At 35.5% G+C, this 15,060-nt stretch overlaps 1 protein-coding gene across 5 annotated transcripts in view; it reads left to right on the top strand.

The window, feature by feature from the left end:
* LOC115215701 overlaps positions 1-14,836 on the top strand; it is a 123,459-nt gene extending 108,623 nt beyond the window's left edge. For all 5 annotated transcript variants that reach the window (XM_036505783.1, XM_036505782.1, XM_029784986.1 and 2 more), the window contains 5 exons: positions 2,715-2,832; positions 6,088-6,232; positions 7,750-7,822; positions 10,249-10,643; positions 14,749-14,836. In XM_036505783.1, coding sequence (XP_036361676.1) covers positions 2,715-2,832; positions 6,088-6,232; positions 7,750-7,822; positions 10,249-10,643; positions 14,749-14,825 — 808 coding nt within the window. In that variant the 3' untranslated portion in view covers positions 14,826-14,836. The remainder of the gene's footprint in view (positions 1-2,714; positions 2,833-6,087; positions 6,233-7,749; positions 7,823-10,248; positions 10,644-14,748) is intronic.
* Positions 14,837-15,060: the final 224 nt, after the last annotated feature.

Raw genomic sequence — 15,060 nt, forward strand, 5'->3', positions numbered from 1 at the left:
ATTTCTCGTGTCCGACAATTTCAATTTCCTTTTGACTTATTGGTTTTTTTTTTCTAAATGGATAGTATTGATGACTCAATCAACATGTTCCATGACGACAAGTGATTACCATAACAAACAAAACTAGCCTAAAGGCACAATGCAGCATACATAATTACTTCGCAAAACACACGCACACACACACACACACACCGTGAAATATGAATGAAGCACAAACTCTCACTCACACACCATGTTGCAGTGTTCAGTCCAACTAATCGATCTTAGTACTTATTTTTGATGTTTGGTACTTATTCCACATCTGCAAATTTACATGGAGGTAAACAAACCAGTACCGGTTGTCAAGTAATGGGGAGGACAACCAAAAACACAAAGACACACATACACATGCATGCACATGCATACACACTTACATATGCATACATACTTACATATACGAAGTGCTTCCACACAGTTTCCATCTACAATATTCACTCGCAACGCATCGGTCAGTCTATGTCTATGATTGAAGAAGTTACTCGCCCAAGTCACCGCGCAGAGGGATAGAACCCCGAACCCGCTTGGTTGCAAAGTGAGCTTCATAAGCATACTACCATATCTGTGCCTGTATCTTTATATATGTGTGAGTGCGTGTGGATGGACGCGTGTGGATGGACGCGTGTAGATATGTATGTATGTATGTATGTATGTATGTATGTATGTATGTATGCATGCATGCATGCATGTATGTATGTATGTATGTATGTATGTATGTATGTATGTATGTATGTATGTATGCATGTTTGTATGTTAGTATGTATGTATACGTGCAGATTTGTATGTTTTATTTTATATATGCCCTCTCATGCATATACTTGCATATGTAGACATGCTCATATATACTTCAAGGATAAACTTCCGGAAAGTTCTATAAATGTTTACAGTTCCAGTGATAGATTGGATCTGTAGTCTTCGAATCAGCTTTCTCCTTTCTGGTTTTGAGAAACCTAATTTCTCAAGATTCATATTTAGGCAGTGTATTACATATCCCAATGCCCCAATAATTACAGATATGAACCTGAACTTATAATCCGGATAATGTAACTACAGATTTCTCAATAGTTCAGCGTATGTATTTTTTTTTCACTGTATGAATGTCATTATTCAGTTTATTTCAAGATTTCTTGTCAATAGGGAAACAACCGATTTATAACCTAGATCCAAGGCTCCTTCATTGCAATTTCAACATCAACAACAGGGTATTTTTATTTGTGTGTCTGTCTGTCTGTATGTCTGTATGTATGTATGTATGTATGTATGTATGTATGTATGTAGTATGTATGTATGTATGTATGTATGCATGTTTGTATGTTAGTATGTATGTATACGTGCAGATTTGTATGTTTTATTTTATATATGCCCTCTCATGCATATACTTGCATATGTAGACATGCTCATATATACTTCAGGATAAACTTCCGGAAAGTTCTATAAATGTTTACAGTTCCAGTGATAGATTGGATCTGTAGTCTTCGAATCAGCTTTCTCCTTTCTGGTTTTGAGAAACCTAATTTCTCAAGATCATATTTAGGCAGTGTATTACATATCCCAATGCCCCAATAATTACAGATATGAACCTGAACTTATAATCCGGATAATGTAACTACAGATTTCTCAATAGTTCAGCGTATGTATTTTTTTTTCACTGTATGAATGTCATTATTCAGTTTATTTCAAGATTTCTTGTCAATAGGGAAACAACCGATTTATAACCTAGATCCAAGGCTCCTTCATTGCAATTTCAACATCAACAACAGGGTATTTTTATTTGTGTGTCTGTCTGTCTGTATGTCTGTATGTATGTATGTATGTATGTATGTATGTATGTATGTAGTATGTATGTATGTATGTATGTATGCATGTTTGTATGTTAGTATGTATGTATACGTGCAGATTTGTATGTTTTATTTTATATATGCCCTCTCATGCATATACTTGCATATGTAGACATGCTCATATATACTTCAGGATAAACTTCCGGAAAGTTCTATAAATGTTTACAGTTCCAGTGATAGATTGGATCTGTAGTCTTCGAATCAGCTTTCTCCTTTCTGGTTTTGAGAAACCTAATTTCTCAAGATTCATATTTAGGCAGTGTATTACATATCCCAATGCCCCAATAATTACAGATATGAACCTGAACTTATAATCCGGATAATGTAACTACAGATTTCTCAATAGTTCAGCGTATGTATTTTTTTTTCACTGTATGAATGTCATTATTCAGTTTATTTCAAGATTTCTTGTCAATAGGGAAACAACCGATTTATAACCTAGATCCAAGGCTCCTTCATTGCAATTTCAACATCAACAACAGGGTATTTTTATTTGTGTGTCTGTCTGTCTGTATGTCTGTATGTATGTATGTATGTATGTATGTATGTATGTATGTATGTATGTATGTATGTATGTATTTGCAGACTTGTATGTTTTATGTATGTATTATCATGCATATAGTTGCATGTCTAGACATGCTTATACATATATGTATGTATTTATGTATTTATTTATGTATGCACGTACGTATGTATCTATGAGTGTAAGTATGTATGTATTCCATATGCCTACTCTTATATAGCTCGTTGTATTTTATTGATACATTGATTGATTTCTTAGAATTCCATGCTTCTGTAAAAGTAAATGCTATTGATAATTTTCTTTTTTTGGTACTTCAGAAATCTATGGAAAATAATTCCTTCAAAGATTCTTATAAATTTATGCGGTTCTTTAGCTATAACTCATCTTATCGTTCTTGTTGGGATGCGGCCAGGAAAATCCAATGTTATTTGTAAGGTAGGTGAAATTATGTAGAGAACACATTAAACCTGTACATATTTATCGTTATTAACAACAATATACTAACCGAAACTGACTTCTATGAATTATCGCCATCAGAAATAAGAATGTCCACTGAATAGTGGCAAATATTCATCCAATTTTATAACCATCGGTTCCCTTCCCTATTTTTAGCTATTTACCGTTATGGCTGCATTGCTGTTGAGAAGTAAGTTTTTTGATAACTCATATCTCAATACGTGAATTTGGCAGGATTAAAACGGATAATATACGGGATACATTTTAATAATGAATTCATTCGATTCCCTGCGGCCCGTGCATCTTCAAGTTAAGGGTCCCAACTATGAGAAAACTATTTTGATGTAGTTGATTTGTACAGGATTTATCAGGATTTGTATTTGAATATTCATAAGTTTAAAATTTAGGAAGGATGAGAAGTAAACTTCTTCCGCCGATACAAGATATAAAATTGGGCAGGATTGAATTTGAATTATATATATATATATATATATATATATATATATATATAAATATATACATACATACATACATACATACATACATACATACATATATGATATATACATAATAAATATATAATTAAAATAAGCAACAAGGATATCCAGAGGTAATGCAGTACGACCGTTTCGTGCAACTCCATTTAATTGAACAATGCAATCATTACATCAATTTAAAAAGCACAGCAATCTTCAGCTGCACAAAGACATAGAATTTAATTAAATTTGAACAGATGGACACATTAGTATAATTATACCTAAAATCTCCAAAAAGTTAAGGAGATAGACAAAGAACATGCTGTCTCACTCCAGCATAGAAGTTACTAAGTTTTCAAAACCCTATTCTTCATCCGTTCGGAGTCGATAAAACAAGTACTAATTGAGTACTGAGGTCGATGCAATCGACCTAACCCTTCCCTTGAAATTGTTGGCCTTGTACCAAAATTTGAAACTATTATTATTATTGCTACCAAAGCTGTGGGCTGGCAGAAATGTTAGGGCTTTGGACAAAATGCCTTACGATATTTCATCCAGTTTTTTTACTTTCTGTCGCCGATGTCAACTTTACCTTTTATCGCTCCGAAATCTAGAAAATAAGAATCAGCTGAGTATTGGTCATAGATGTAGTTGACTAGCCCCCCCATCCCCACCCCCACCCCGCCCAAAATTGCCAGCTATGTTCCAAAAATTAAGAAAAAATTAATATTAAGGCGGCGAGCTGGCAGAATTATTATCAAGGCAGCTCGCTAGACGAAATACTTAGCAGTATTTCACTCGTTGCTACGTTCTGAGTTCAAATTCCACCGAGGTCGACTTTGGCTTTCATCATTTCGGGGTCGGTAAATTAAGTACCAATGAAATTCTGGGGTCGTTGTAATTGACTAGTCTCCTCCCCCAAAACTTCAGGCCTTGTGCCTATTATATAAATTAAAAAATAATAATAAATGCGCCCTTTTAAAGCCTAGCCAGGCTTATGGGCCTGGTTTCCCGGTTTCTATGGCGTATGTGTTCTCTAGCTGGATGGGACGCCAGTCCATCGCAGCGTTACTCATTTTTTGCCAGCTGAGTGGACTGGAGCAACGTGAAATGAAGTGTTTTGCTCAAGAACACAACGCGTCGCCCGATCCAGGAATCGAAACCACTATCTTACGATCATGATACTGACACCCTAACCACTAAGTCAAGCGCTTCCACTATTATAGAAAGAATTATTATTATTATTATTATTATTATTATTATTATTATTATTATTATTATTATTATTATTATTATTATTCAGTAGTTTTATTTTTATAGCGTGCTTTCACTTCACTACCGAGCGCAGCTCTGTGTGCCTTAGGTAGGTGCTGTGATTTGTTGTGATGCTCTGATAGTTATTGTATGGAAAGTGTTCTGCGTATGATGTGTGCAGTGCCTAGTAGTGCACTTTTCTGTATGTTATATGTGTTTGTAAGTCCTGGTGATTTTGTGATGTATTTGTCTGAATATTTTTTTATCATGCCTAATGCACCTACTATGATAGGAATTGTTTCTGTTTTTAGATTCCACATTCTGGTTACCTCTATTTCCTGGTCTTTGTATTTTGAAAGTTTCTCCATTTCTTTTAGAGACACGTTGTCATCAGCCGGTATTGATACATCAATTAGAAAGCATTTTTTTCTTCATGATCTCTGACAACTATATCTGGTCTGTTGGCCTTAATTTCTCTATCTGTGTGTATCGGCATATCCCAGAGTATGGTTGCTTTCTCGGTTTCTGTGACCTTTTCTGGTGTATGCCTATACCATCTTTTTTCTGTTGTTATTCCATAATGTTGGCATAGCTTCCAGTGTATGTAGGTTCCAACTCTGTCATGTCTGTGAATATATTCCTTCTTAGCCAGGACTGGGCAGCCAGAGATGATATGATTTATTGTTTCTTGTCCATCTCCACATATTCTGCAGTTACTTGTTATATTTCTTTTCATTACATGTTTTTGGTAATTTCTGGTGGGGAGGCTTTGGTCTTGTGCTGCAATTAAAAATCCCTCTGTCTCTGCTTTGAGTCCTGAGCTTCTCAACAATAGTCCTGAGCTTCTCAACCATTGCCCTGAGCTTCTCAACCATAGTCCTGAGCTTCTCAACCATAGTCCTGAGCTTCTCAACCATTTATTATTATTATTATTATTATTATTATTAAAGGGTAAAGACCCCCTTCGGTCATGTGTGACCATGGGTTTGCACCTAGAGAGTTACCCTCTGAGGCACAAGTCTGGGCAAGGTTGTTTTTATGGAAGACCAGCAGTCGCCCATGCATATCGGCCTCCCCTCTCCACGCCACCAGTGTTATCCAAGGGAAAGACAAAGGTCGATACAGCTTGGCACCAGTGACGTCGCAACTCATTTCTACAGCTTATTATTATTATTATTATTATTATTAAAGCAGCAGGTTGAGAGAATCGTTAGAGCATCGAAGAAAATGACTTGCGGTATTTAATTACGTCACTCTATGTTCTAAGCTGAAATTCCGCAAAAGTCACCATTTCCTTTCTACACTCCTACACCACCGCCACCCTACCCTGAATCAATGAAATGCTCTCTCAGGCAAGTACTGGGTTCGATTGCCCCTACAACATCCCCTTCACAAATTTCAGGATTTGTGGAGTTTGTATGAGAAAAAAAATTACTATTGTTATTGTGAGAAATGCTTATTATTGTTGTTGCTGTTGTTATTGTTGTTGATTTTGCTGTTGTAGGCAATGGCTATTCTGCTACACTATTTCCTTATTGCGTCCGCCATGTGGATAACTGTAGAAGCTCTACATATTTGCCAAGCTTTGATTGCTACATTTAGAGCATGCCAGAGATCATTTGTGATGAAGAGTTCAATTTCCGCTTGGGGTATGTATAACCGTTGCCCATTTATCTTTCTGTGGCTCGCATTTACTCAAACACACACACACACACATATATATATATATATATACATATATATACATATATATATGTATATATATATATATATTATATATATATATATATATATATATATATATATATACATACATATATATATATATATAAGTTCAGCAAAATTTAGATTCAAATGAATATGGTACTTAAGTTAGATGCACCAGAATTTTGTATGGTGTTATCCATATAAATCCATGGGGTGATTATAATTAAAATAAGCAACAAGAATAATTCTTGTTGCTTATTTTGATTATATATATATATATATATATATATATATAATATATATATATATATATATATATATACATACCTTCTTTCTTTGTAATTAATTTGTACTTGTGAATTAATTGATTGAGAAATTTCAGCCGAATAATTTGAAATCAGTATCATGCTGCTCTTACATATTTCAATGAACCCAAATTATTAGAGATCGGAGTTGACTTCCATGAGATTTGATCTCGGAGATATCATACTGTTAAACAGTTTGTGTTACGGGCAAAATCTTAGCCAGGAATTACTGTTTATAATTGCTCTTTGCAACTGTTTGTTACAGAAAGCATCGGTAATCACTGCTGCAAATTATCTAAGTCTCATTATCCTCTACATTATCATAATCCTGTATATTATCATTTACAAAAATTTTTAATGCAGAGCAATCTTCAGCTGCACTTTTGAAGGTTAAAATTAAAACATTTTTTTCTTCTGAAAACGATTACAGTCAAGACTACTTTCCTGTCTCGCAGTAAAATCTGCGTTAATAAAAATTAAACCCCCAGTAAAAACAGCAATGTTTTAGTTGTTGCTCGTTTTTGTTGTTGTTTTTCCCGAGTTTGGCACTAAGTGAGCAGACCTATGATTAAATGACCTCAGATCAACCCTGTGAACAAAGACTCACTCGACATGACTAGCCTCTCTTTTGTGACGTAATCTACATTATCCAGTTTGTCCTTCAATTTTTAAAGAGAATGATGTTTGATATATTTAGCTGTTGTTTCCAGCTGATCGAATAACTATGCGAAGGTCCCCTCATATTAATATTTGCACCGTTGTCATGAATGGAAAAAAATTAAACGTGTATCATATTTGGAGAGTTTCACATGAAGAATTTTTGTCTTAAATTAGAAAACAATAAAGTCAGTTAGCCAAATATTTTATTTGTTAAAAGTGGGAATAAGAATTTAGTTTTCACATGTCAATCATGTATAGAAATAGATGATCAATTTAATTCTAGATAGAAAATTTATTTAGTAAACATACATTATTCAATCAAGTAAAATATTGAATTTTGTTCAATTAGATATGACTAAATTTTTTGTTTTGTTTCGTTTTTTCTGAACAAGAGTATTGTAAACTGAATCGATTCAAATTGATCAGTTTTCATGTTTTAAATATAGATTGATACCTACTTATAATCATTAATATATATATATTATAATTATCAGGGGTTCCAGGCATCATTGTCATGCTTACTCTGATAATCAAAAAAACAAACAACTACATCAGAATAACTGCAATGTAAGTGTTTCCGCCTTTTATTCGTCTTATTTTCTCTGTACTTTAGAATTGATATTTTACAAGATCTCGTATGGTATTTTAGAGTTCTGCATAATGAGGGTTAAAATCAAATTGATCAAAGACCTTCGGTCACGAATGATCATAAGACTGCACCTAGAAATTTCCCCTCCGAAGCACAAGCACAAGTCCAGACAAGGTCGTTTTGTGGAAGACCAGCAGTCGCGCATGCATATTAGCCTCCCCTCTTCACGCCACCGATGTTGTCCAAGGGAAAGGCAAAAGCCTATACAGCTTAGCACCAGTGATACCGCAGCTCATTTCTACAGCTGAATGAACTGCAGCAATGTGAAACACAACACAAATCCAGGTCTAGGAACTGAACTCACAATCTCACGATTTATCTGCGAATTGCTTATTGACCGATCGATTAATCAAATATTCGATTCGATAATGAATGGAATAGTTAGCCAGTTGATAAACAAAAGTATAGTTTGTACTGATTTTCTATAAGCTGTAGCTTTCAGAGTCATCTTAGTGTTGCTTCCGTTGTAGTACACTGTGCTAATAATAGCAAAATAGCTACAAATACATTCACCGGTCTACAGAGGCCACACCAAGATTGTTTTTGGTGCTTTAACATTATGGCATAAAACGAGAATTGTCTCCATGGCAAACTACAGTAAAGATGGCCTTTGAACAGATAAAAACGTTTTAATTCTCATCATTGCTTTTGCATGCCCACTATACATACATCTTCTCTAGATGTCCGATGACTTAGGATTCTTCAATGAGCCTACGAGACTTTATGTTGTATGGAACAGCATGAAATTGTTATTAAATAATAATCGATGTAACTCTAACCGTATATGTTCAGTCCCACTTTCTTTAGTTTGTCCATTCACTTGTGTGTGTGTGTGTGTGTGTGTGTGTGTGTGTGTGTGTGTGTGTGTGTGTGTGTGTGTGTGTGTGTGTGTGATTAATTAAATATATTCTGTAAGAATATTACACACTGAATTTATAACGATTGTAAGATGCATTAATTAACAAATTTTTAAACTGTTATGTTTCATATATTTACATATATTATTAATACAATACTATTTTAGACATATATATCTTCGTGAGGAATATTTTTGTTATTGAATTTCGTGCTATTATATATATATATATTAAAATATTAATATTAAAATATATATATTAAAAGATTAAAATATTTATATATACCAATTAAGGACTGAACACGAAAAGTGGACAGTCAACATGCTAGATATAGACGTCAAATCAATGATTTGAGAACATAATCTTTTGTGGAGAATGGCGATTTGACGTCTATATCTAGCATATTGACTGTCCACTTTTCGTGTTCAGTCCTTAATTGGTATATATAAATATTTTAATCTTCGGATTCTTTTTTTAATATGCTAGACCACTGGTTTTAATTGATAAATATCAATTTCTATCCTTAATTAATTATATATATATATATATATATTATATATATATATATTATATATATATAATATAATGGAATCTCAAGTCGAGGATGACGTAGGAATGTTTAGCTCTTTTTGCAGAACGACCTGTAGAGATAATTTGTTTAATTTGGTGTTGAAGTGATTGCATAGCAACGTGAGATGAAGTGTTTTGCTCAAGAGCACAATGCACCACCCTACATAGAAATTGAAACCGCGATCTCATAACCACGAGTTCAAACACCCTAACTACTAAGCCATACATACATAGTGCACCTGAGCACTGTATACAATTTCTTTCATATTACTCTTTTTACTCTTTTACTTGTTTCAGTCATTTGACTGCGGCCATGCTGGAGCACCGCCTTTAATTGAGCAACTCGGGACTTATTCTTTTTGTAAGCCCAGTACTTAATTTATCCGTCACTTTTTGCCGAACCGCTAAGTAACGAGGACATAAACACACCAGCATCGGTTGTCAAGCAATGCTAGGGGGACAAACACAGACGCATAAACACACACACGCGTATATATATATATATATATATATATATATATATACGTATATACGACGGGCTTCTTTCAGTTTCCGTCTACCAAATCCACTCACAAGGCTTTGGTCGGCCCGAGGCTATAGTAGAAGACACTTGCCCTAGGTGCCACGCAGTGGGACTGAACCCAGAACCATGTGGTTGGTTAGCAAGCTACTTACCACACAGCCACTCCTGCGCCTATTATACATTATATTATACATAAAACAAAAATTTCAATATCTGACTCCCTTTTCACTTTTTTTAATTAATTTCTATAAGATTCATCTCACGAAATCATTCTATTAAGTAAAAACCGAAATTAACTTAAAAGATTTAAATAATTAAAAACATGTCCATCTCTGATAATTACCGTAAGCATCTGCCATAATTTCCTGTTCGAAATATCTTTCTATTTTTCTAGCTGCTGGTTATCCGAGATACCTTTTTCCGTTGCTTTCCTGATTCCCATGGGACTTATTTTTCTCATTAGTCTCATCCTATTTCTTCTCATTATCGGACGCCTTTTCTCAATGAAAAAGGAGAAGCAATGTGAACACAAAACAAGAAAATTTCGTTTTTTTGGTATCGTTAATGTGTTTTTCCTGTTTGGTGCTTCGTGGGCTTTAGCATACTATATCTTTTTTGGTGGAGCGGCCACCGTGTTTATATATATCTGTGCAATCTCCCATGCATTTCAAGGACTGTTTATTTTCATATACTATTGCGTGTGTGATAAAAATGCTCGAAATGTTATCTGCTCGAATTCATGTAATAAAAAGAAATATGTATTGAATAAAAATTCCCAGAACAACTCAGGTAAGTGCAATTTCTACTTTCTTACTATACTACAACCCCGGTTGCTACAACAACCACCAACACCGTCTTTGTCTTAATAGTCATCAGAAATATCACTCTTGTACCATCGGCACAAGTCATTATGGTCGTCTTCATAAATATCATTCCATCCCTACATCAGCTACCACTGTCATAAGGATCACCTTTACTGTCCATGGGAAGAACAAATTGCATATTATAGTGTATGCACTTTAATTTTAAAGAAGCGTAACCTTTCTGATCTAATCAAATATGGATTTATCGCACTCACTTTGCAGTATATCAGCCGTTTCACAAGCCAGATTTACTGTAAGAACCTATTAAGGTGCCCGGTTTAAGGTGGCCCCTATGGTTAGTTATTTGGGGATAGAATATATTTTTGTCCTCTTCAAGACTAAAACATATTTTATCCCAAATAACTAACTATAGGCAAAGTTTAAGCAAGACTCTCAACGGGACTCTGCTCTCACATCTGGGTTGCTGCTACTGCTCTGACAGCCACCCAAGACTGCATCCAAAAGCAGGCCACTCAGTTGTTGCGTATGATGTCGTTTACCTTCACGCTTCATCAGGTTCACAAAGCTGCTGTCGCCTTCATATCTGCCTTTTGTACCACTACTGCGATAGAGAAATCAGAAAGTGGCTACTGTAACAAAAAAGGCTTTTCCATGGCCCCCGTTTCTCGGAGCAGGCTGGTGTTTGCCACTTCCACAAAATCAACTTTCTTCTAATCTTGCGATCCATATTATCTTGATCAACTCAAGGCAATCATTGATTTTTATACTATTTTACTCTTTTACTCTCTTACTCGTTTCAGTCATTTGACCGTGGCCATGCTGGAGCATCGCCTCTAGTCGAGCAAATCGACCCCAAGACTTTGTAAGCCTAGTACTTATTCTATCGGTCTTTTTTGCCGAACCATTAAGTTACGGGGACGTAAACACACCAGCGTCGGTTGTCAAGCGATGTTGGGGGGACGAACACAGACACAAAAACATATACACACACATACATATATATATACATATATACGACAGGCTTCTTTCAGTTTCCGTCTACCAAATCCACTCACAAGACTTTGGTCGGCCCGTGGCTATAGTAGAAGACACCCAAGATGCCACGCAGTGGGACCGAACCCGGTACCACGTGGCCGTTAAGCAAGCTACTTACGACACAGCCACTCCTGCGCCTATATATATATATATATATATATATATATAGATATATATATATATATATATATATATATATATATATATATTATATATGTATATACATATATATGACGGGCTTCTTTCAGTTTCCGTCTACCAAATCCTCTCACAAGGCTTTGGTCGGCCCGAGGCTATAGAAGAAGACACTTGCCCAAGGTGCCACGCAGTGGGACTGAACCTGGAACCATGTGGTTGGTAAGCAAGCTACTTGATACACGGACACTCCTACGCCTGTGTTGATTCCTTCCTCCTCTAACGTGACTTTTCTGGATCTCTCTCCCTACACATTATTTTCAGTATTCGTACATGTTCAAGAGAACATAACGACATCAATACCATCGACATTTGTCATGGCGAAACCTCCGTAGGCTATGACGTGGCCTCTTGATTTAGATCAATACACAAGCAAAAATAAAGCTCAACAATTCAACATCATCATATTGATGGATGGAAGCACTCCGTCGGTTATGACGACGAGGGTTCCTGTTGATCCGAATCAACGGAACAGCCTGCTCGTGAAATTAACGTGTAAGTGGATGAGCACTCCACAGACACGTGTACCCTTAACGTAGTTCTCAGGGATATTCAGCGTGACACAGAGAGTGACAAGGCCGGCCCCTTGAAATACAGGTACAACAGAAACAGGAAGTAAGAGTGAGGGAAAGTTGTGGTGAAAGAGTACAGCAGGGATCACCACCATCCCCTGCCGGAACCTCGTGGGGCTTTTAGGTGTTTTCGCTCAATAAACACTCACAACGCCCGGTCTGGGAATCGAAACCGCGATCCTATGACCGCGAGTCCGCTGCCCTAACCACTGGGCCATTGCGCCTCCACCAACAACATCATCATAACCATACTCTCATGATCATAATCAACATCAATACTGACATCATCATCACACACACCGTTGTTGTAACCATCACCATCATCGCCGTCCTCGTCATCATTGTCATCGTCATCATCGTCGTCGTCGTCATCATCATTGTTGTCATCATCAGCATCAACGTTGTTGACGTCGTCCTCATCATAAATATCATCATTATTGTCTTATCGGTTCTGTTCCTAATCTGTTGATGTATATGCCAGTATATACATATCATCTCTGGTTTGTACATTAGCAACTAGCATCGGGATGAATTAACTAACGTATAATTCAGGTAAATTAAGTATATGCCTTATAGCCGGAGTGGTAAATAGTATCAGACATGAATGTGGCTATAATTAAATTTGTGTGTGTGTGTGTGTAGACACATACTACACACACACACAACACATATATGTATATGAGTCTAGGACATTTACCCCTCATGGACAACAGATGAGGATAACAGATGATGATTTAAAACTTCCAAATCTATAGGAGAGGGGGTAATTAACCAAGGGGTGTGTAATTGTCCTAGGGTGTAGTTGTCAGTGGAAATTGTCCTATGGGGGGGGGTAATTGGCCCAGGCGTAATTATCCTGATACGATATATATATATATATATATATATATATATATATTTGAGTAGTTGAATGAATTATCTTATTATGGATAATTCGAATTAACCGATACCTGGGTAGCAAATTCACATCAGAAAAAACACGGTTGCAATTAGGAATATGCAGCCTTCGAAACATATGTCGAAAATAAAGGAATTTTGTTAATTCGTCGTTCAACTCCATTCTTTCATATATATATATATATAGAGAGAGAGAGAGAGAGAGGGGGGGAGAGGCAGACAGACAGATAGGGCGAGTAATCAATTCAGGGGTTTACATATTCAGAGTGTCAAGTTAAGGCCACTTCCAAAAGGTACACATAATATTAGAAGTGAGACACGTTTTATTGTAACTATGGGTTGATGTTTTAATGCATCACACACGCATACATACATACATACATACATACATACATACATACATACATATATATATACATACAATGGTAGATACGTATGGGCGTACATACATACATACATGCATACATACATACATAGATCACACGCACACATGTATGTATGTATATATGTATGTGCGTAAGTATGTATATATATATATATATATATATATATGTATGCATGCGTGTATGTATGTACATATGTATGTATATCTGTATGTAAGTATATAAGCATGCTTCTATGTAACCGTGCTTCTATGTATGTATATAATTGGGATGTAATCAAACCAATTTGGAAGTCATCAAAAAGTCAGAGGACTTGTTCATCGAATCAAATACAAATGAAGTTTTTAACAAATGGATTTCCGTTCTATTCGTTCACAGCTACAATAAAAACAGATTGGAACCTCCGGTATAAAACCAACAAATTGAGCTGACAGATAACTCCCGAAATATCCATCAGTAGCCACACAGAGCCTCTTCTCACCAAAGAACCTGTCTTTGCATACGACGATCATATTAGAAATTTAGACTGCAATCTGTCCAGAAAACTAATAAATCCAGCATTGACAGAATAAGTATGGCCATTGAATACACCCTTTATAAAAAAAATGATACTCCGATGTAAAAAAAAATCAAAGAAATAAACTTCACTTCTCTTTTTGATATTTTACAAACGAAGCAATTAAATGGTTTAAGGTAATCCCCGATAAGAGCATTTGTGACTGTTACATAGATCAAGGTACCTACTTGGAGGAGGGAAATGATAGGTCGACAAACAGCGTTAGTGAAATGGAGTTTGGAGAGGAATTAGAGGACGAAGGCATGTAGTGTGTAGTCGGTGATATTGATGGCTGTAGGACGGAGGAAGAAGAGTTGACGTATAGTGGCGAACATGAGTTATTGGCTGATATCAGACGGCAAAGGATAACTTATATCAAATAAAATATTAACAAAATTCTAGATTATATCTATTTTCTCGTTTTACTTCCAGGTGAAAATCCTGATAATGAAACAGAAGGTGTGAAATATAGCAATTCAGAAGATAAAACAGCTGAAGTAAAGTTATAAAAGAATATTTTTAAAAATACCTTTGAGAATTATTTTCCATCGTTTGTTTAGTAACATAATTAAACATTTTTTCCCTTTATATAATGTGAATCTTATTTCTAAATATATACAAAATTATGCAAGTGAGAGCATGAATATCGTAAATCCTCGAGTATAATCCGCATTTTTTCCCCAAAATTTAACGATCAAAATCCCTAGTGCGTACTATATACGAGGTTAAAAATGAAAATTACTT

The sequence above is a fragment of the Octopus sinensis genome, linkage group LG9 (assembly GCF_006345805.1).
Source record: "Octopus sinensis linkage group LG9, ASM634580v1, whole genome shotgun sequence".
Classification (NCBI taxonomy): domain Eukaryota; kingdom Metazoa; phylum Mollusca; class Cephalopoda; order Octopoda; family Octopodidae; genus Octopus; species Octopus sinensis.